The 24,281-nt window shown below is 42.3% G+C and overlaps 1 protein-coding gene and 1 pseudogene across 1 annotated transcript; both read right to left on the bottom strand.

The window, feature by feature from the left end:
- Positions 1-544: 544 nt before the first annotated feature.
- Positions 545-1,002, bottom strand: Ube2n-ps1 (ubiquitin-conjugating enzyme E2N, pseudogene 1; annotated as a pseudogene).
- A 5,498-nt stretch (positions 1,003-6,500) lies between these two features.
- On the bottom strand, positions 6,501-15,700 carry LOC134486517 (zinc finger protein 431-like). Its single transcript, XM_087655310.1, has 3 exons — positions 15,619-15,700; positions 9,443-9,569; positions 6,501-7,780 (listed from the first exon to the last, which is right to left on the bottom strand). The coding sequence occupies exons 1-3, from the start codon at positions 15,619-15,621 to the stop codon at positions 7,503-7,505; spliced, it is 408 nt and encodes a 135-aa protein (XP_087511436.1). The 5' UTR covers positions 15,622-15,700; the 3' UTR covers positions 6,501-7,502.
- Positions 15,701-24,281: the final 8,581 nt, after the last annotated feature.

Here is a 24,281-nt window from a genome sequence, read left to right as displayed (position 1 = left end):
GTTACTAGTGAGGGCTGTGATGTTTATTTAATGTTCCCATTTTGGACCAGACAATCAAGCTTGTCCATCTACAGCGTCTAAGGTTGGACTTGGCTACAGAGCATATTCTTAAAATCTGGTTACCTGCATTTAACCACTGCAATTAGATTCCTTAAGAGAGTGGAGGAGAAAGGAGGCCATAAAATTAAAATAAAACTACTTTCCCCCTAAAAAATAAAATAAAAATACCCACGCCCTTGGCAGCTAATCCTGACAGCTACCTTCATTCACAGCGCCTTGCATTTAGACCATGATGGGGAAAGGAGTCAAAGCAGAGAGTCCTGCTTCTCAGCAACCAGGGTGATGCTCCAGCCTCTGCTCATGCTTTACAACAGCGAATCAGGACAAGACAGGTCTGCTAATGTGCATGTGATAGCCAAAGATGAAGATGCCTGGGCTTTTATTCTGTAATGTTTCTAAGACTGTGTCCATTAAATGCGAACAAGAAAAGGAAGGAGTCTTGGTAGAACAGGAGACGTGGTATACACTTGGTGAACTGATCGACTTAAATGTTGTTCATGGCATAGAGCCTCGTCCATGCTCTCGCTGTTTCTATGGCTTGGGCTTCGTTGCTCCTCCACTGCTCAGCTACATCGTTTGCTAATGGATCATCTGGATTAGGAACACTTAACAAAGCCTGGATTGACAGCAGAACTGTCCAGATCTGCAGTGCTGGGGACCACTTATCTTTCAAAATATCTAAACATATTCTTCCCAACTTGTCTACGTTAGGATGATAAATTTTGGTCATGAAACGTACTTTAGGTGCTGCCATTGGGTATTCTTCTGGAAGGAATAGTTCAAGTTTAAAAGTCCCTGCCTCAAAGGGGGAGTTCTGGGGACCAGCAATGACCACATGAAAATAACAGGCGCTGCTCTCATCTGGTTCTGCTTTTGTGCCAGTAATTAGTTCTGCAGCAAACACTGGGTTTCCTTGGTGATCCTGTGGGGCAGCCCAGCCATCTTGTCAGATCCCGAGCTTGGCCTCTGTTCCGCTCACCTCACGCACAAGTCGGTCTTTAATTTTAAAAGAAAAATTGTTTCTGGGTGAGTGAGTCTTTGAAGCACACTTCAGCAGCCTATTCCCAATGTGATCTGGACTCCAGCTGGAGGTCAGGATGTGCAAACTTGCTCAACTACATGTATTTTACAAGACTGTGATCCCACACCAAAGGGAAACTTCTGATCTGTAGTTTAGGTGCAGAGCATCTGGGTGACAAACCATCTTCTTCAAACAGACATAGAGCCTTTTGTCATCTCAAATAAATCTCACCTACCTTCTTAGGGAAGAGACAAGAATTCTCCCTTTTTTGGCAAGGGTTTTGCATTTTTATTGTTTTTTAAAAGATTTATTTATTTATTATATACAGTGTTCAGTCTGCACACCAGAAGAGAACACCAAGATCCCATCACAGATGGTTGTGAGCCTCCATGTGGTTGCTGGGAATTGAACTCAGGACCTCTGAAAGAGCAGTCAGTGCTCTTAAGCACTGAGCCATCTCTCCAGTGCATTTTTATTCTTTTTTTTTTTTTTTTGGTTCTTTTTTTTCGGAGCTGGGGACCGAACCCAGGGCCTTGCGCTTCCTAGGTAAGCGCTCTACCACTGAGCTAAATCCCCAGCCCCGCATTTTTATTCTTAATATAATTTCCCAGGATCACTGTATCCATATTTTAGTGAATGTACTTAAATTTAGTTTTCTGATCACGAACAAATTTATAGTAGATCAAGATGACTGGATGGAAGGAACATGCGTTGCACTTGGCAACAGTTTTCAAAAGCAAACTCTGTTAACCATCAATGAGTTGGGAGTTAGATGCTCAGTGAGTGACGCTGAGCAGCCACAACAACGCGGTTGAGTTACACTGCACAATTGTAGAATTGTGTAGTAACAGCACAGAACCCAGACACATCCTCCTTACACGAAAGTCAGCTTAGATGTTTTACAATATTCAGTGTAATGTGGATTCTAAGAAAACACATTGAATTACTAGGAAATCGTGATCTCTGCATGAACATCAAAGACCAGAATTCATTGCCTGTTTGTCAGACAACATTACCAAGGAGAAGCGGTGCAAGACCTCAGAGGCCAATCACGGACACAGGAGGGAAAGCTGTAAGGAAAACCTGCAGGACTTTTCTTTCCCTGCCCATCACTAACGTAGCCAGGGGCACTCTGGTCATTGTGTGTTCTTCCTATGAACCTTTCAAATTCTGAAGAAGCTTGGAATTAAACATTTTGAAAACTAATAGTCACATAACAGGGATCTTTCTGGAAATGCTTCAAAGTGTCAGCAGCAGATCCCACGATCTGATGCTCTGTTGAATGGCAAGGAGGTGGACATGGAGGACGGTCTAGAAAGACTGCCATGTGAATCTTAAAGATACTCATCTCTACCCTGTCCAATCTGTGTCTGTGTGTAAATAAACACTAGTTTTTAAATAAAATAAACACTGTCAGAAGCTGGAGGGAGGCACCTTGGAACCCTCTCTTACATTTCATAACACGATGGGGTGGTCCTCTCTGGCCAAGGATCATTGACTCTGATAGAGCATCTCCTGGAGTGATGGAGTCTGGCTTGAGACGGCCTTTCCTGTGCTTTAAGCTCTAGTCCCTCCTGGTCATTTTGATGCCTCTAATTGTGTCAAGTGAAACAGACTGTGTTAGAACTGATGCCTAGGCTTACTCCATACCCTACAGGAACGGGCGTCCAGGAGCCAACACCAGTGGAGGCTGCTCTCTCTGAGTCTACTCCTCAATGTTGTCATCACTTAGCAATTTCCCGAAGATTAGACAGATAATTTGTAGCTCAGGGTTTCGCATCCATGAATTTCTGCTTGGAAAACCTGGGCGTGATATCCACACCTATAATCTTACCCTTCAAGAGGTAGAGGTCGGAGTATCTCCAAGACGACCCTGGCTGCATGTGATATTCTATCTTAACACATCACTGTCCTCATGGGGAAAAAGAAATGGAAAATAAAAGGAGGTGTAGAAGGAAATATTATCTTCATAATGGGTGTGACTTTGAGTTTTATGGTTATATTATTACTCTGGGAGAGAGTGCAAGATACAAGCTTTTCTGGCTATAAGGAACACAGTATTTTGGAATAAAGATTTTGTCTTTGTGTTTTTAAAAAGTGTGATTAGGCTCTGGGAACCTCAGAGTCATACTGATCAGATTTGAGAGAGGGAGACTGCCAGAAAAATTAGATTCAGGAGAATCAAACAGGATATCTCGATTCTAAACTTTTGTCTTGAGAGTTGTATTTTGCAGAATGTGTCTACTTGGATTCCTGGTCTCAAGGACTTTCAGCTGGGTCAGGTCAGGACACATCGGCTACAGCATTTGCTTCATTCTTCCTACCCCATACCCACAAGGATATCTCAATGCCCATGTACAGCTTGAAGAAGTTATGGAGGAGTCGTCGCCCCAATTCCCTGGACTTTTGAGGGGCTGAAAGTGGTTATTCTAAGGTTGTTTTATGAGGAATTTAGAAATGGTTCTAATTTAACAGGGAGGAATTAGCTAGATTTAGTTATACAGTCATAATTTCATTTGGTAACTAAGCTAAAATCATATCTTTACTTTGGTATAGAATTTGTTTAAAAAAATTGTAAAAAGTACAAGGTTTAGACTCAGTCCTTCTATTGATGCCATTACAAATTTATGAGCTGATTATACATGTGAGTTAAGGGCCAAATAGCAAATTCATGGCTCTGAGTTTGCTAGTGAACTTTCAACATAATAAGATAAAAACCCCTAACCCTAAGCTCCCCACCCCAACCCTAAACACTAAACCTAAATCCTAAACCGAACCCGAACGCCCTAACCCTAAACCAGACATGGAGTTGCAGAGTTTGGAGTCTGCCCAGCTGGTTTCCTGTCTTGCTGTGAGGATTACAGCTCAGTGATTCCATGAATCTGAGGAGAGACTTTGAATTTTTAACATTGTTGAGACTGCTATAGATTATGGGGACTTGGGAAGTTGGATTAAATGTACTTTGCATTATGCTATGTTTAGGTATGGGCCATACAGACTCATGTGTTTGAACAAGTCAATGGGAACCAGAGAGTGGAATGCGATGATTTGTATGTGCTCCGCCCAGGGGGTGGCAGTACTAGGAGGTGTGGCCCTGTTGAGGGAAGTGTGGTCTTGTTGGAGTGGGTGTGGCCTTGTGGGAGGAGGTGTGGCCTTGTTGAGGGAGGTGTGGCCTTGTTGAGGGAGGTGTGGCCCTGTTGGAGTGGGTGTGTCACTGTGGGCACGGGCTTTAAGACCCTCATCCTAGCTGCCTGGAAGCCAGTATTCTGCTAGCAGCCTTCAGATGAAGATGTAGAACTCTCAGCTCCTCCTACACCAGGCCTACCTGGATGCTGCCCTGCTCCCCGCCTTGATGATAATGGACTGAACCTCTGAACCTGTAAGCCAGCCCCAATGAAATGTTGTCTTTTATAAGACTTGCATTGGTCATGGTGTCTGCTCACAGCAGTAAAGCAGTGGGTGTGGCTTTAAAGACTGATGGTCTCTGGTTTTCTGTGTCACTTCAGAAAAGTTGGAGTTATCACAGAGAAAAGAGCCTCCCTTGAGAAAGTGCCTCCATGAGATCCAGCTGTAAGGCATTTTCTCAATCAGTGATCAATGGAGGAGGACCCAGCCCATTGTGGGTGGGGCCAACCCTGGGCTGGTGGTCCTGGATTCTATACAAAAGCAAGTTGAGCAAGCCATGGGGAAGCAAGCCAGGGAGCAGCACCCTCCATGGCCTCTGCATCAGCTCCTGCCTCCAGGAACCTGATCTGCTTGAGTTCCAGTCCTGACTTCCTTTTGTGATGAACAGCAACGTGGGAGTGTGAGCTGAATAAACCCTTTCCTCCCCAGCTTGCTTCCTGGTCATGATGTTTTGTGAAGGAATAGAAACCCTGACTATGACAGTTATGTAGTCTTTGTTCTATCTCAGTGGGAACTGCGTGGCTCTAACTTTCAGCCTGATAGTCCAAGTCGAAGTCGCAGAAAGAAAAAGGAACACTTGGAAAAGTGATTTTAGCATTTATTACTAAGTTGTAAAACGTTTCCTATGAAAGCTCTCTAAGCAAAAGGGGGGAAACAGAATGAATGAAAAAGGGGGATAAGGGAAAATATTTCGCTCTCCTCTCTTTGTCCTCAGCACTTATACATCTTTCAGCATACAAGTACGCATGTTAAAGAGTTGAGCACAAGTTTACACATAAATTTAAATCAGACATTGAATAAAAAGCTAACATCAGTGAATGTTTACATGCATATCCATTAGGAGAAATTACCTGGCTAAACGTTCATCACCTGTCTCAGCTCCACAGGTTCATCAAGATTTTAAAACCAAGTAACTAAGTTATTAGTGAAGTTTTGTATAGATAAGCTCAGTCAATATCTTATCTTCTGTCCTAAAATAAGTCATTAGTTCCTTTTGATGACCTTTGGTTAATGGTTTTACAACCTCTTGGAATGTGCTGAGTGGTAGGAAATCTGACTGCCATCTAGAAGCAATGAACCGTTAACACGTGGGGAACTGGCAGAGCTCTCATTGCTGTTTTGACTATCAGAAAGGACCTACTAGCAGTCCTGCTATAAAATATCTTAACAAATACTGATATAATTTCAGGAATTCTTACAGGATCATCATTAAGTATCAAGAAATCATCTATCTCTCTACGTAGCATCACTACAAGACAGAAAATCTTCATAAATCTGCAGAGAGCTGCTCAAAATGGTGGGCTAATACCTAGTGATTGTCCCATATGTTTAATGACAGGAAAAGCATATTAATAGCAGGAATCTTTCCTAGAGTGATTTTCTCCTGGGCCTTGACTACAGGAGGACATCTGCAATGGATTATTATAACCAAGGCAGACCATTTCAGGAAGATCACCTGCCAGTTATTAGCTTGTTGCTCCTGACACTAACCTAACCATGACCCGGAACTGCCCTTCCACCCCTAACCTGTCCCTAAGCTCAGCCTCAGCCCTGACCGTCTAATCATATCCCCCTAACCCTCTAACCCTAACCCTTAACTTTGTAACCCCAACCACCTTAAACCCTAACCCTCTAACCCACCCGACCTCACTACATCAAACCCTTGGCATTTACTTTGACCAGGTGATTGAACTGTTATGGATCTATGCAAATTTTAAAACACAGAGAGACTTTACCACACTGAGCACATCCATAAGGTTTTTCTCCAGTATGGGTTCTTTTGTGCATCCAGAGATAACTGTGAAGGGCAAAGGCTGTACACTGCTTCCATTCACAGGGTTTTAGTGAATGGAAGTGTGAATACTTCTGCTTTAGTGAGGACTACAGAAATGTGCAAAGGCTTCGCTATATCCAACACATTTGCAGGGGGTCACTCTGGTGTAATATCTTTTATGCCTTTTGTCTTAATTTGGATTTTATTGCTGTGAAAATGTAATATGACCAAGGCAACTCTTATAAAGGACAACCTTTAATTGGTGGGTGGTGTACAGATTCAGTCTATTATCATCAAGGCTGAAGAATGGCAGTGTCCAAGCAAACACGGTGCTGTAGGAGCCGAGAGTTCTACATCTTGATCAGAAGGCGGCCAAGAGAAGACTCTTCTGCCCTGGGTGGAGCTTAAGCATAGGATCTCAAAGTCCAGCCCCACAGTGACACAGTTCCTTAAAGGCCACATCTCCGAATAGTGCCACTAGCTATGGGCCCAGCATATTCAAACCACCCTATCTTTGAAGATCATTCCGACCTGTAAAGACTTTACCACGTTGGTTACATCCATAGGGTTACTTTCTAGTATGTGTTCTTGTATGCACTCGGAGGTGACCTGATTGTGAATAGCCTTTACCACATTGATTACATTTGTAGGGTTTCTCTCCAGTGTGAATTCTTTTATGTACTTGGAGATACCCATGATGTGCAAAGGCTTTACCACATTGATCACATTCATAGGGTTTCTCTCCAGTGTGTGTTCTTTTATGTACTTGGAGATACCCATGATGTGCAAAGGCTTTACCACACTGATTACATTCATAGGGTTTCTCGCCAGTATGAGTTCTTTTATGTACTTGGAGATACCCACGGCAAACAAAGGCTTTACCACACTGATCACATTTATAGGGTTTCTCTCCAGTGTGAGTTCTTTTATGTACTTGGAGATAACCATGATGTACAAAGGCTTTACCACATTCATTACATTTATAGGGTTTCTCTCCAGTGTGTGTTCTTTTATGTCCTTGAAGATGACCAGGGCAAACAAAGGCTTTATCACACTGATCACATTTATAGGGTTTCTCTCCTGTGTGAGTTCTCTTATGTACTTGGAGATAACTATGATATGCAAAGGCTTTACCACACTGATCACATTTGTAAGTTTTCTCTCCAGTATGTGTTACTTTATGCATTTGGAGATGACCGTGTCGTGCAAAGGATTTACCACATTCGTTACATTTGTAGGGCTTCACTCCAGTATGTGTTGCTTTATGTACTTGGAGATTAGTGCTAAATGCAAAGGCTTTACCACATTCATTACATTTGTAAGGTTTCTCTCCAGTATGAATCCTTTCATGTCTTCGAAGATGACCAGGATATGCAAAGGCTTTGCCACATGGTTTACATTCATAGGGTTTCTCTCCAGTGTGAGTTCTTTTATGTACTTGAAGATAACCAGGATATGCAAAGGCTTTACCACACTGAGTATATTCAGAGGGCTTCTCTCCAGTAGAACTTCTTTTATGCCTGTAAAGATAATTGGCACAGGTGAAGCTTTACCAAATTCTATATACCAATGAATCTCTTTACCTGCAGGACTTAATTCTACAATGTGGTCTAATTGTAAAGAGAAATCACATCTTAAGGTTTTATCACTTTGTTTACAATCATGGTTTCCCCTTCATTGTGGGTTGTTTTGTGTCTTTTAAGACACCTGTAATGGTAACATGGCTCACATCTGTAGCGTCCTTTTTCTCTATGAGATTTTTTTCACATATTTGAAGAGGAATGGAAGATCTCAGAGCTTTACCACACTAAGTACATTCATAAATTTTCCTATATTGTGAAATATACTATGTTTGCATACTATATTGGCAAAGAAAACCTGGACAAAACAGAACACAATTTCCACATTCCTAGTACTCATAGGGAATTTCTGCAGTGTGAGTTTATTCCCAGTGTAGTTGGAAAATCAACCAATTATAAACTTGTTCAAACTGAGAACGTCTACTCAAATGGGGACTGCTACATATATTCTATTCATATATATTTAATTGTTCTGGGAGAGAGAGAGAGGTACATCGCTTCTTTCCATATCCCTATGTCCACATGGCTTGTATCCATTGTGACACATGGTATAGCTATTAAAAGGAGAATAAGAAATTAAAGATTTCGGGGTTGGAGATTTAGCTCAGTGGTAGAGCGCTTGCCTAGGAAGCGCAAGGCCCTGGGTTCGATCCCCAGCTCTGAAAAAAAAGAACCAAAAAAAAGAAAGAAATTAAAGATTTCTACATTGCATTTACACCGTTTGAAGTTTTGTTCATCAGACATGTGCTAATGGGATTAAGGTTTCTTCTCAACAACATTCTTGACTCTCATAAACTGCCCCCTCACTTAAACTTGGCAATGTTACTATATAAGTAATCAATTTTACTAATGTATATTTGCTTATTAGAAACATAAACTTACCGCCTATCAATATGTCAATGTAGATATATATATATATATATATATATATATATATATATATATCTTTTGCAGTATGTGAGTGGTGTGAAACTAAACAGAGTGGCCGTTTTACAGAGTAGCTTTAGTGTTGCTAGGATTCAAATGGTAATGTCTGCTAAGGCATCGCTTCCTTTTCTTCTTTCTTAGAGGAAAACACAATCAGACGCCTGACATTGAGGCACATGGATTTGTGAGAATTTAATGATCACAGATGTACTTGAAGAAGTGCTTTTTTACATTGTTGCTTTTCTTTAAAACTTCCAGGACACATTAAAATTTCTTCAAAGCATATTCATAGCAATTTGCACTTGAAAATTACCTTCCATGTCTTCTGGAACTTTGACAATGTTCTTCAATATTATGGTCTTCCCAATTGTAGCCTAAAATATAGTTCCAGAAAATGTATAAATATGCTATTGGAAATTAGGCAAAATTTAAGTTGCTATGTTTAGCAAACCTGATTTATTCACCTCCTTCTTCCTCATTCTCAATTGAAGTTACAGAAAAGCATTAGTAGCAAAGAGATAGTTGTTCCCTTATTTTAAAAAGTGAAAGAGGGGTTGGGGATTTAGCTCAGTGGTAGAGCGCTTGCCTAGCAAGTGCAAGGCCCTGGGTTCAGTCCCCAGCTCCAAAAAAAAAAAAAAAAAAAAAAAAAAAGTGAAAGAAAGTTCACTATCTTACCTACAGCAGTGAGGTTCCAGTAGGTCTCCAGCATCACATCTTTGTAGAGATTCTTCTGTGAAGGATCCAGCAAAGCCCATTCTTCTTGAGTCAAGTTCACATGCACATCATCATAGGTCACTGCATCCTAACATATCCCACACATGTGTACATCAGAAACCATGATACTGACATCACTGTAAATGTATGCTTCACCGACAATGTATCTGTATGATTCTGGTGCTTCCCCCACTTATTTCTTGACACAGAAGATCTAATGTAATTACCAAGTCATCGAAGAAGGAAACTGAATAGTGAGGTTCACCTCTGTCACCTCATTGCCCTTTGAATAGGATATAGAGCCTTGCAAGAGAAATGCCAATTAAAAGAGGGAGGAAGAGGGAAGAGGGGAGGGAAGGAGGGAGGGAGGGAAAGAGAGAGAGAGGCCATGACAAGCAAAGAGTACTGAGCACATCAGAGAAATTGTATGAACAGTTACTAACTACGGAAAATGATGGACAAGCTGAGTGTATTGCCTCTTGCAAGCCTTGAATCCCAGCATTCAGGAGGCAGAGGCCGGTATCTCTTGCTGAGTTGGATGCCAGCTTGGTCTATCCAGGACGTCCAGAGGTGCATATTAAGACCCTGTCTCCCCTGTAAAAAATCAATCAAAGATAGGAAGGACTCGGAGGTTTTTACTGGAGTTCCTACAAAGAATTACATATTCACTCCAGTTCTGTATTCATCCTCCAGAATCGTGAAGTGCCCCGAGCGTAAACTCTAACAGTAATGAGATCTTACTAAGGGGGATGCATCCTTAAACCATACGGATGGACAGGTGAAATATTGGCAATGTAAAGGTTGATTCTAAACCAGCAGCACAGGACAGGAGAGAAGGCTCAGCCTGAAGAGCTCTCGCTGGTCCTGCAAATAACTGGGCTCAGTCACCAGGACTTACAAGGGGCTCACAATTATTCATTACTCAAAGTGCAGGGATCTGAAGCCACCCCCTGACTACTATGGGGACCAGGCATACATGATGTGCATATTCATGCACAGGCAAAATACTCATATTCATTCAAAAAATAAAAACAAACAAGAGGTAGGAAGAATGTCACCTGCAATCCAGTGACTCAGCAAGCTCGGCAGTGAAGTGCAGGCAGTATTAATGTCCTGAATACACGCCATACTGAGAAAGGGAATATTCTCCCTCCCAAATTTCAAAGTTCACAATGTGGATGAAGATCGGCAGAACAGCATATGCTTGACTTGTACCAAAACCAACATCCCACGCCCATCAGTCAAAAATATAAAAACAAACAAACAGCAAAATCTAGGCATACTGGTCCACATCTGGAGCCAGGGTCACGTGGACCTTTAGGTTTGAGGCTCGCATGTTCTACACACCTACTCTCAGGACAGCCAGGCCCACACAGAGAAACTTTGTCTTTAAAAACTGAAACCAAAACAACAAAATTAGAAATATAAAAACACCAGGCTCCCAAAATAGTTTAGCATTGAATAACAACAGTTTCAACTGCAACTCCTGTGACTTAGGGAGTGTATAATGGTGAAGGCAAGACAACATGAGAACGAAGCTGACTGATCAGGTTCAATCACAACACAGTAGACACACACACACACACACACACACACACACACACACAGACACAGACAGACACACACAGACACACACAGACAGAGAGACAGACAAACACACACACAGAGACAGACACACAGACAGAAGATACACAGAGACAGAGACAGACAGACACACACACACACAGAGACAGACAAACACAGACAGACAGACACACAGACAGAAGATACACAGAGACAGAGACAGACAGACAGACAGACACACACACGCCCACACACACAGACACACACACACACCAGGAAACAGGGTGAGTCTACAGACACTCAAATCTCATCCACAATAAGCAATAGAAAGGTTCCTCCTACAAAAGCTTTTATTGAGAGGACTGAGTTGGCCAGAGCCAGGCTGACTCCATGACAGGCTGAGAAATGACAGTTTGGGAGACTAGGCCGAAGTCTCTGTTTCCCAGAACTGGAAAAATCCAAAACAAGTCGATTCCAGGAAAACAACCCCTCACAGGAAGCCAATCAGGAGCTGCCAGGAGCTGCCCCTGTCACCAGTACTGAGCCAAGACTAGTTAATCAGCAATGGTTCCAGAAATTTCCCTAAATTCCCCAGATATTGACCAATCCCAAAGACACCCATAGCCCTGGAAATTGAGCCAACCAATCGGGATAAAGGTCACCTGCTCCTCTCTGGAATTCCCTTCATTGAGTTTCAATTGAGCTTGCAAACCTCCCATGTCTGTCTCCACCCTGGTGAATGGTAAACCCCTGCATGACAGAATTCTGCAGAGTAAAACCCTCTTTCCGTTTGCAAGGTATTTGAGTCTGGGGTCTTCCTTCAGTGACTCCTGGACCCTAACATTATAAATTCCCCCACAGAAAGCTACAAAGGAGAGAAGAGTTCAAAGACATCACCCTGTCTGGGAGTTTTCTGACTCCATCAACTACATTCTCACCCCGGTCACTGTAGGCTCATGGTCATCCATGATGAAAATGCATTTAGTTTAACTTCAATGATCCTAGCAGCCTGCAGCAGCCCCTACACTCTACAAATGCCCAAAGTCTCGTCTGACACTCTTGATTGCCACATCTTGTAAAATCAGAGAGCAAGTTATATCTTTCCAACACACAAAGGCACAGGATACGCTTCCCATTCCAGTAGAGAGGAATGTGTACACAGGGAGGGAGGATTGGACAGAAGCAAGAAACCCAGCAGGACAAACACCAAATCCTGTAGCTCTGTCTCAGGCAAATGGGGCCTCAGCCTCAAAAGGCTTACATGGCCCTATCTCAGCAACTTCTCATACATCTCTCGGCTTTGTTACCTCCACTCCCTATATGCAGCTCTCCATGACAGGTGTCCCATAGCTTAAGGATCTCAATATCTTCTGGTCTCAAAATGCAACTCAGGCTTCACACTCACCGGTTCATGCAATGCACTCTCACACTCTCCTCCCTCCCTGGGGTTCTGCCAAACACAGATGCTTGAACAGTGCTGAACTGAAACCACAGGGAAAGAATCATGACTTAAATTTTACATCTTTCTTATTTCCAGAACTCGGGTGATCCTGCAAGGTTTGGATTCTAATGTGACCCTGCCACGCTTGGACCACAGCTGTAGTAGGTTTTGTATGAAGTTCCTTCCTGGGTCTAGGATTCACTTTGCCTACTCCTTCCATTAACTGAAGGCTTAGCATGAGGGAGTGTTTCCCTCAGGACACCTTCTGCGATGGTTTGTATATGCTGGCCCAGGAAGTAACACTATTTAGAGGTGTGTCCTTGCTGGAGTAGGTGTGCCGCTGTGGCCATGGGCTTTAAGACCCTACTCCTAGCTGCCTGGAAGCCAGTCTTCTGCTAGCAGCCCTCAGATGGAGACGTAGAGCTCTCAGCTCCTCCTGCACCAGGCCTGCCTGGATGCTGCCACGCTCCTGCCTTGATGATAACGGACTGAACCTCTGAAGCTGTAAGCCAGCCCCAATTAAATGTTGTCCTTGGTCATGGTGTCTGTTCACAGCAGTAAAATCCCTAACTAAGGCACCTTCTTAGGCTTTCGATCCTGAGCAAGGACCTGCTCTTTAGTGGCGATGATCTCTTTGAAAATTCATACCTGTCTCAGCATTTGGCTGCCACCTGAAACTTCCCAGACCTGTTTTTCTCTATAAACCACAGACTCTGTATTAATTCTGCCCCATTTGTTGCTTTTTTTCCCCCACTGTAGTCCTGAATGAGGTACTAGTAATAATCATCCAACAGATTCAATATTCCACCTAAAAATACAGCCTATTGAGCTGGAGAGATGGCTCAGTGGTTAAGAACACTCTCTGCTCTTATAGAGGTCCTGAGTTCAAATCCCAGCAACCACATGGTGGCTCACAACCATCTGTAATGGGTTCTGATGCCCTGTTCTGGTGTCTGAAGACAGGTACAGTGCACTCACATAAATAAAATAAACAAATCTTTAGAAAAATAGAGAACAGGTGTCCTAAGTATACTTCAACAAATTACTTCTTGTTAGCTTTTGGCTTTGCTTCCCACACTACTGTGGGGTATGAAAAGGCTATGAAAAATAAACTCAAGGCCCTGCGTGCTGCTGCTGCTGCTGCTGCTGCTGCTGCTGCTGCTGCTGCTGCTGCTGCTGCTAATGCTAATGCTAATGCTGCTGCTAATGCTGCACTAACCAGCAGGCCTCCCAAATCTAACTCCTGGCTTTGCATCTTTTTTCTGCCTTTCCTATCTTTCATCCTCGAATCTCCTCACACACTGTTCAACGCATGCTGGTGGGTTGACTACAAGGAAAGAAATTAGATTCAAGGATCTCTTTCTCTTCCGTCCTTGTTTCTCTCCTATATGGTGTTAGGGGTAGAAGGGGGAGGAGGGATTAATGGGGGAGAAAAAGAAAAAACCATAAAGTAGCAAAGCCCAGCTACACTGGTTATTGCTAAAAGAGGAGCTGACCTAGGGCACATTTTGCATCCCATGTATGCTGTCACCCTTAGGTCCCTTTTAGGTTCAGGTTGCAGGTTATGCTCTGAACAATTTAAACATGGACTGGAGACTGCAGGTCTAGCCACTTAAACAGATGGGACATTTACACAGCGAGTGGAAGGTCCCAGACGATGAAGAACATAGAGAGTAGACAGTAGAAAAGCTGGGGTGGGGAGGTCTTACACAAGCTATGTCTTATGCTAAGTTCGCTTCTTAAGAAGAGTGCCACCTCGTACACCACTCACATGTGGGAAATGGAAGGAAAGGCGAGACTTCTATGAAGTCACAGAAGCAACGGGTCACACTCAGGAGTCTAACCAAACAGTGGGAACTCAGGGAATCTCAGAAACATTACTGACCAAGCCAACAGTGGCCTTGGGACCGACACCAAAACCTCATACGGTGGGAAGAGTTGTGTTCTCCCAATCTGAAGCAACCCCTCCCCGAGGCCCTGGCCTCTGACCCTTACCATCTCCCCCAGCCATATTCATGGTGTAGAGAAGGAGCGCTGTTTTCCGTCTATACCTCGGGCCTCAGGATAAGGTCACAAGGCCTAGGCCTTAGACTGGCTCTGCCAAGCATATTCCTGGGTTTCAAAAGGAGCTATGTCATGGGGACCTCAGGGAAAGAAAGCCTTGCTTGACCTGCCCAGCACTCAACACAACCATGGATTTTAACCTTTTCAAATGGTTGTCACCAGGTGTCATCCTGCCCATGTGGCAGAACTGTGTTTTTCTCAAGAAGAACTGAATGTTTATTGCACACCGGGCCCTAATGTTGATTGTGCTCCTGTAATGCCCCACTGAGCAGCTTGTTAGAGGCCTGCTCTTTGACATGGCGATGGGCCTGGTGGCTGGTTGTAAATCAGGCTTGTTTCCTTTGTTACGGCTTGGAGCCATATTTCTGGACAACCCTGGTGGCATCCTGATCTCTAGCAGACCAGGTTAGCACACTTACCTGTGGGGGCTTTACAGGCAGCCCTCCCTCAGCTAAGTTCTCGGTGTGACTTTCAATATCCTAAGAATTAGTAAATCCTGTACATCGTCAATTCTACTGTTTTACATCACAGCGCGATATTGAATGGCTACCCAGCATGAGAGATGCCTTTTACAGCCTCCACAAAATAACTCCAAATGGATTTTACACCTTAATTTTAAATGTTAAGAACGGAACTGGTGGGCTGGAGGGATGGCTCAGTGGTTAAGAGCACTGACTGCTCTTCCAAAGGTCCTGAGTTCAATTCCCAGTAACCACATGGTGGCTCACAACTATCTGTAATGAGACTGGATGCCCTCTTCTGGTGTGTCAGCTACAGTATATATATAATTTTTTTCTTTTTAAAGAAAGGAACTGCTAGAGACTGGGGCTCTCTGGATTTGGCATCCTGACAAGCCACTCTCCCAAATGCTGTTCGCGGATGCAGCCCCACAGTGAAGTTATTCGGGGGCTACCACTGGGTCCAGCTAGTGGCTAGGAGCGCAAGAGACCGCACACGTGGCCGCGTATGGATGCCGGTGACCCCCCTGCCCCAAGAAAAACCCACAACATCGGCTCCCACTGCCCAGCCCTCTGCTCCTCCCGGTCGTTGGCAGTGACCCTGTGCTCACCATGCCACAACTGCAGAGCCTGCCTGAGCGCGCCCCACAGCATCCAGTTGCAGGACAGAGGATTCGAGCCCGTGCAGCTACCGGGAGGAATCCGCCCCCGCGTGGTCGCAGAAGATACCGCCTCCTATTCTGATTGGCACGAATAGAGGCTTTGATTGGCCAGTGAGTCTTGAATGGCACGAGCACCTTCCTTAGGATTAGAGCGTGCATAAGGGACTCAGTAGAGGTTCTTGGCCTGGGCTTCCAGTCCAGGACCGGATCTTTTCCAGATCTGCAGAGATTGTAGCACTTGTGCCCGGTCCACCAATAGCCTAACTATCTGTCTCCCGGACCAGCCCCAGGGAGGCCCTACCACTCCACCCACCACTGCTCAGTCGCCCGCTCCTCCCCTGTGTGGCCAGTGACCCTGTGCTCACCAGGTCCTGACTTCAGCCTGAGCTCCCCTCGCAGCACTCAGTAGGCTCTTTCCCTTCTTCCTCCTGGAATCAGGGTAAATAGCTTGCATAGCCCATTACTCAACTTGCAGTAAGTTATCGATCTGTGTCATAAGCGGAAGGGGGCCCAGGATATTAATAATTAAAGAGAGATTTTGGGAAAATAGGATTTTTGGTTTGTGGCTGCTGAGATTCATGTAATTTAACAGGGAGGAATTAGATAGATTGAGTTATGCAGTCATAATCTCATCTGGTCACTAAGCTAAAATCATATCTTTACTTTGGTATAGAATTTGTTAAAAAATTTTAAAAGTACAAGGTTTAGAGTCAGTCCTTCTATTGATGCCATTACGAATTTCTGAGCTGATTACACATGTGATTTAAGGGCCAAATAGCAAATTCACGGCTCTGAGTTCGCTAGTGTACTTTCAAGATAATAAGATAAAAATGGAAAACAGTCCAGATTGTTCTATATAGATAGATGGTTTTCAAAAATGTCAGAAATCCACAACCTCTCAGGTCTGGAAGCCTATGTTTATAGATAGTTGGTCATTCTCAGATTTCTGACTGGGTTGAAGACTGATTATAGTCTCATAGCCTATCAGGCTGTTTAACTCTGAAAATACATATTTTATTAGATAGTTATCAGATAGTATACAAGCTAGCCAGGATATAACACAGATGTTAAGCCTTTCTTAAGCTGGAATGGATAACTAAATGTTCTGCTTAACTGATATAGTGTTTGACTGGGTGTTAGATATATTTTATGCTTTTAATTACAAAATGATAATAGTTGTGCTCAGCTTACATTTGAGAGAAATTTTTTTTTTTTAGTTAGACAAAAAGGGTGAAATGTGGGATGGTGTCATACAGGTGAGGCAGGTACGGGATAGAATGAGGCCTGTCATCGGACAAGAAGGAAGGGTGGGCAGGAGAAAAGCTTGAAGGAAGAGGAGGAGACTGAAATGGAAAGGACTGGAGACTGGAGGAGAAGGTAGAGAAGCCACGGAGAGGACATGGAGGCTGACGTTAAGGTTCCACTCTGTGTATTTACAGGTTGTTATGAATGTTCTTAAGGGATGGATGTGTACAGGGCCTTGTATGTCTACGTGGGCGATTATATCTTATCCATCGGATCAGGAGTTGTTGTGTTGTGTGTTCTCTCATGTGGAGGATGGAGGTTGGGAGAGTGTGTGGCAGCAGAGACACTGGGCCGCCCCAGGGTTGGGATGTGAGTTTCTGCCAAGACCAGATATCTTGGGGCACTGCAGTGCTAGACCCAGTGGGAGTAGAAGAAAGCCATTTAATATAATTTTACAGCAACAGATATAGATGAGGAAAAATGAAAGGAAAGAGGAGAAGGAGGGAGAGACATTTAAAAGATGTTATTTCTGTATCAAACATGCAGAGATCTATCTGCTTGTCACGATTTCTTAATAAACCAATGTATTTTCTTAGAATCCACATTGTATTGAATATTGAACACTACACAATTTTACATAGGAGGCCTGACCAGACGTGATATCGATGAGGGGGCCTGGAACCAACGTCCCATGTATACAGAGAACTGACTGTTACCTACACCTTACAGAAAGTGTCAAGGTGATCATCAGAATCTAAGGGAAAATTCATTAATGCAGATGAGTCCGACCCATGCATGGCTACACAGGGTCAGTGTGGGGAGGTGGCAGAGTCAGTGATCAGCAAGATCCCTCCCTCCTGTCTCTTCATAGCCTGCTCTATGACCAGAGTTGTCCAAAGAGAAAACAGAAGGCCAGACCCAGAGATAGTAACCATTGCTCTCTGCTTTTTAACTTCTCTCTGAAGATATTGGTTGGGAGGTCACCTACAGGAAGTGCATTAAACAGCATCCACCATAAACCTGACGGATCTCCCTCTTCTGTGCACAGCAAATGCCCATTACTCACAGGTGCAATGGTACTTTTCAAGGGAGGACACAGGGAGAGAGGTGGGATCCACTTCTCCTGCTTGTCGTGGGCCAGCCTCTCTGTGGTTGATGGAGCAAGATTTCTTCCATTCAAAGCAATGAAACATCTACTGCCGTGCGCTAAGAGGCAGAGATTTTGCTCACTGTCTTCATTACCTGCCCAGGACCTTGAGTTTAGATACGACCATGGACAGAATCCCCAGGACGGCACAGTGGCTTTATAAGGACAAGTAGAGAAAGCTCGTTATCACATCTGCTCTGTCTCCCTAGTGATGCCCTGGTCATGCTACGATGTAGCAAGAGGGCCCTAGTCAGACACTGTTGCTGTGTTCTTGAAACTTCCAGTCTCCACAGTAGAACCCAACAAATCTATTTTCTTTAAGAAATTACCCAGGCTGTGTCATGTGGTTACAATTACAGACAATGAACTAAGATAGTATCTTTTGTTTTGTTTTCTAGTCCATTTGAGTATAGAAACTTTGAGGGATATAAATATAGATTTAAAGAATGTATTAAGGGCCAGTGGAGTGGGTTGATGATCTGAGTTTTAGCCCCAGAATTGATATGGTGGAAGGAGAGAAGTAACTTCTGAATGTTGTCCTCTTGTCTCTACACCTGCACTGTGGCACTCACATGTGCGAGGGTAGGAACTCCACCCACACAAGTAAATAAATATTTTAAAGTCATTTTATTTGTATCATTTAACTCAACAATATTAATAAATATATTTATTGATTTAGTGACACAGTATCATAAAGCACATGCCATACTGTATTCATTCAATACCATTAATTTTTCTACTTTTGTTTCCAGTTTTATAATGAACTTTTCATGTGACTATTTGCTATAGGTATTTTTTTAATATTTATTTATTTATTTATGTGTACATTGTACAGCTTTCTGCATGTACACATGCAGGACAGAAGAGGGTATCAGATCCCATTACAGATGGTTGTGAGCCACCATGTGGTTGCTGGGAACTGAACTCAAGACCTCTGGAAGAGCAATCAGTACTCTTAACCACTGAGCTATCTCTCCAGCCCCGCTGTAGGTATTTTTATAATTCCTACTCTCAGTGTTCAGTCTCTTAGAATCATTCTAAAGTGCAAGACTTTTGGTTCTGGCCTATTGAAGGCTGTGGCCGTGACAAGTAGAAAAGAAGTTCAAACCACAAGCTTCTGTTGACTGGAAAATGAGCTCAAATCATAAGCTTCAACCTTATGATTGACTAAGGAAGATGATTTTCTCATTGATCCCATCATAACCTTCAGAATTTGAACAATTACCCCTCTCTTGATTGATGTTTAAAGTCGGTGTATAGTGACTTTTCAACATTTCCCCTGTGAGGCCCTTTATTCCGATTATTAGCCCTTTCTCAAGTGCATTTCCTTCTTTTGCTTTTAAGCACTCTCTCCAGTGGCCTGTTACCACCCTAAACTGACGTTATTGAAGGTGTTTCCAGATTTAATGTCGAAAATAATTTAGTTGTGGTCACATTCTACATTGTGAAGCTTTTGATTTGACATTAGACGCTTCTTCCTAATGAGTAAACTTTAGGAGTGGAAAACCAATATTGTCTTCTCGTAGGGGAAATAGAATGTGGTCATTCTTTTTTTTTTTTTTTTTTTTTGGTTCTTTTTTTCGGAGCTGGGGACCGAACCCAGGGCCTTGCGCTTCCTAGGCAAGCGCTCTACCACTGAGCTAAATCCCCAACCCGAATGTGGTCATTCTTGATCATCACAAGGACAAACTACTCAGCTTCCTGATTTGGGTGCTGAGAACAGAACACAGAAAAGAACTGCTCTCGACTTTTCAGTCATTTCTCCAGCACTCAAATTTGGGTGTATTTTTAAAAAAAAATAATAAAAACTGGACAAATCCTTGCTGAATAAGGTAAACTAAAAATATTCTAAAAGTAAAGCAGAGAGTAGAAAGGGACAGATGAAAAGGGGCAAGCGAAAGATTGCCTACCAACGAATACCCTCAGGTTAGCTGCTGTTCTCCCCTTCAGTGTCCGGTTATATTCTGCTTTCCATATTTTGTAATTGATGTACTTACTTGGAGCCATTTTATAAAGAAGCTATGTCTTTTATCCCTAATCTGAAGCTCGTGGAAGTTTCTCTTTCAATTTGATGTTTTGTTATTTCTCTGATAAAAGCAGCACACTTTGGACTTAGTTTTGTTTATTTGTGGCTCAGGATCTGTTTGCAGACTGAAATATTAAGACATAGCTTCTCCAAACAATTCTTTTACTCATTCCTTGACATTCTCTTTTTATGTTGGATATTCTCATTATTTTATGTTTTGTTGTCCATTTTATATCTCTATGGATCTCTGCTCCATTTTAACCGCACTTGTGTGTGCACACATGTGAGTCTCTCTTTCTCTCTCGCCCCACCACGTGGGTGCATGCAAGGGTGTGTGCGTGCATGATTTTGTGTGTGTGTGTGTGTGTGTGTGTGTGTAAACCTCAGAAGTGTATGTTGAGATCAGAAGACAGTTGAGGAAGTTAATTCTCATTCTACCACATGTATCACAGGAGTTGAACGGATCATTACACTTGGTGGTGAATGGCTTTAGCTGAGCCACCTTGCTGCCTCTGATTAAACACTTTATTGTACCAGTTTTTTTCCCAACATAGGATTTCACTGTGTATCCTTGACTTCCTGGACCTCGCTTTGTAGAGCGTGGTGGCCTTGAACTCAGAGAGATCCACTTGCCTCTGCTTCGAGTGCTGGGATTAAAGACGTGTGCCACATCACCTGGTTATAACAGGATTCTTATTTCTTTTGCTTACTTTACAGCCAAAACATGACTCAGTTGCAAAGACTTGCCTGATAGTGACATACACTTCATCACGAGAATACATTTTATGCAGACAGGTACTGTAAAATGCTGACATACGTCCATGAGCCTATGGCTTTACTGGGACCACCCATTTCTTAGGGGACATTCACTGAAGCCCATCAGAGTCTTTTCTTGGAATACATTAACCATTTCTAAACTAAAGCTCCTTAGTTGTTGTATTAAAACAAATTTGAAAGTTCAGAGTCTCCTTTTCCCTTGTGTTGAAGTCTGATGAATGCAGTCATCACTAGAATTTCAGTTTAAAAAATTTTATTCAGGGCTGGAGAGATGGCTCAGTGGTTAAGAGCACCTGACTGCTCTTCTTATGAGTTCAATTCCCAGCAACCACGTGGTGGCTCACAACCATCTGTAAAGAGATCTGATGCCCTCTTCTGGTGTATCTGAAGACAGCTACAGTGTACTCACATATAATAAATAAATAAATCTTAAAAAAATTTATTCAACTTTCATGGAAATAAAAACATCTTTTCTTCTTTTAAACATGGCAGCATGGGCCATGCATAAACAGCTTCACAAACCAGGAATGAAATATTAGTTGTTACTGATGGCTTCACAACGTTTTGAAAGCAAGTGTTTACTCTGAAATTTTAGTATCAGTTCATTAAGAACATTGTCAAGTACTGGAGAGATGGCTCGGGGGATAGGAGCACTGACTGCTCTTCCAGAGGTCCTGAGTTCAATTCCCAGCAACCACATGGAGGCTCACAAACATCTGTGATGGGATCTGGCGCCCTCTGCTGGCCCGCATGCGCACACGCAGGCAGAACGCTGTCACTCACCGCTTATCCTGTCTTGAGGTGGCTGCCACTCTAGGAGTAATAAACTGATTTTGTTACATGAAACGTTAGTCTACACATCTAAACAAGCATATTGTCTTATGCCAGCATGAATTTAAACATCTCTCCACAGTCAAGGATGACACAAACATTTAGTGAAGAAAAAAATCCTTGCATGTTGCCAGCCACTACCAGTGCAGTCAGGGGTTTCACGCACCCCAGCCTCAGTGACATCTCTTTTAAAAAAGGCATTTGAGGACAAAAGAAGCATCGAAAGCTGGATTTCTCGTGAAAGTACATGTGATGAATCAACCCAGATAGTTGTAACATTTCATTCTGTGAAGTTTTATAAAGGAAAGTGAACTGAGCGAGTAAAGCCGGGGTTAGTGCTATGCAGAGCACTCAGGCTTCTCTATGGTTCTGCCTTCTTCTCGGAACTTCAGAGCCAACAGCTACCTCCATTACACTAAGACGCTCAAAGGAGTTTCCTTTGAGATTTCAACAGATACTTAGACATTTTAATGTTGCACTATTTTTAAGATACAGGCATCTAAATGCAGTGAGACAGTTAGGAAACTGACCAAAGCAGATAACATTGCTGTTACTGCAGCTATGCAGGGCCCAGCCTCCCGATCACTTTATGTTGAGGAGGGACCTTTTGTTTATTATTCTTGTAATTATACATAATATGAAAGCTGGCATTTTTATCTTTTTAAGTTGATAGTTGAGTGGCATGAAGTACATTCACAGTATTGTGGGATTATGATTCCCGTCCATCACCACAATTCTTTTACCATTTCAACCTGAAATTCTATACCCAATAAATACCAGCTCTTCACTTCTCCCTCTCATAGCCCTTGGCAGCCACCATGCTACTTTCCATTGCTATAATTTGATGTCTCTAGGTTCTTTGTACAAATAAAATCATATAATATTTGTCTCTTGGCAGCTAGGTTATTTCCTTTTGTGCAAAATCCTTGGAGCAGCTATGTTCTGGCATGTGCCGCAGCTTTTAGTCTGAATTATGTACCATTTGTATACAGTGTATGTTCATGTGTGTTTGCATGCATCTCTTGACCAAATGCTGACATTGTGTAGTGTTCCTCAGGTAACATCCACCGTGTTTTTGAAGCCGGGTGTCTCACTTGAGATCAATAATTTAGGCTAGGCTGTCTTGACAATGGATCCCAGGCCTCCACCTGTCTCCACCTCACCAGAGATGGGCTTGCTGGCAGAACATCATATGCCTGACTGGTGTTTTGGAGTTTTGTCATGAGAGAGAGAGAGAGAGTGTGTGTGTGTGTGTGTGTGTGTGTGTGTGTGTGTGTGTGTGTGATTGTGTGTATGTGTCAGCTTGGATCTATAGTAAAGTTTTAAAAAGTGTTTCAATAAATATTTATTATACAGAATAATGTAATTTATTATAGTGTGTTCATGCATGTATATAATGACTTTTGACAATATTCCCCAACCCCCCCTAATTTCTCTTGGAGTTGCATTGAATCTTCACATTGATTTTGGAAATATGGCCACCTGTGAGCATTTCAAACTTCTAGTGTCTTCTTTAATTTCTTTCTTCAGGATGTAAAATTTTCATTATAGAGGTCTTTACTTCCTTAGTCAGGTTTAATTCAAGAGATTTTTGCTTGGATTTTTAAAGTGTCATGAAAGCATTATTCCCCTGATTTCCTTCTTAGGTTACTTTCATTGGTTTATAGGAAGACCACTGGCTTTTCTATGTCATTTTTTGTATTCTGTCATTTTGTTGAAAGTAATTATCCATTCTTTAGGTTTTCTGGTGGAGTCTTTAGAGTCTTTGATGTATAGAATGTTATTATCTACAGATAGAGATACTTTGACTTCTTCCTTGCCGTATTATATTCCTTTTATTTGCTTTACATTGTTCTAGCTAAGATTTTTCAGTACCGTCTTGAATAAGAGGAAAGTGGGAAGCCTTGTTTTCTCCATAATATGTCAGCTACAGGCTTGCCATATATATTGCTATGGTGAGATGTTTCTTCTACTCTGAGCTTCTTTGGGACGTTTGACAAGATTGATGTTGGTTTTGTCAAAAGCCTTCCATATCTATCAAGATGCCATTTGATTTCTATTCCATAAAAAACAATAGGTTATTTGTGAAATTTATAAAATTTATTGATTGACAAGTTGAACCAGCACTACATCTCTGGAACCACCTTGATCATGGTGATTTCTTGATATATTATTGAATCGAGTTTGCAGATATTTTTAAAGAAATTTTGCATACATATGAGAGATTGTGTGTGTGTGTGTATGTATGTGTATATATATATATATATATATATATATATATATATATATGCTAATAGTAGCTTCATAAAGAGTTTGGTAACGTAACCTTCCTTTGCTGTTAAACAGGACAGTTTGAGAAGCCTTCGTGTTAGTATTTCATTGAAGGTCTGGTAATTTTTCTAATTGGGAGATATTTGATTACTGCTTCATTTTTATTGCTTTCTACAAACTGCTCTATTTTTTAAATATCTTCATGATTTACATCTAGTAGGACATACACATCTAGAAATCTATGTATTTTATTTTAGATTATTCCAATTCATTGGAATATATGATTTTTAAGATAAAAACTAACAATTTTCTTGA

This window comes from Rattus norvegicus, chromosome 3, assembly GCF_021556685.1.
Source record: "Rattus norvegicus strain SHRSP/BbbUtx chromosome 3, alternate assembly SHRSP_T2T, whole genome shotgun sequence".
Taxonomy (NCBI): Eukaryota; Metazoa; Chordata; class Mammalia; order Rodentia; family Muridae; genus Rattus; species Rattus norvegicus.
This window is presented reverse-complemented; position numbering and strand designations above follow the sequence as displayed.

Bases quoted from the DNA above. Each gene is read 5' to 3' on its own strand.
- LOC134486517 (XM_087655310.1), bottom strand. The intron at 7,781-9,442 runs GTAAGATAGTGA...TTATCTTTACAG, and splicing joins CTGGAACCTCACTGCTGTAG to GCATAAAAGAAGTTCTACTG.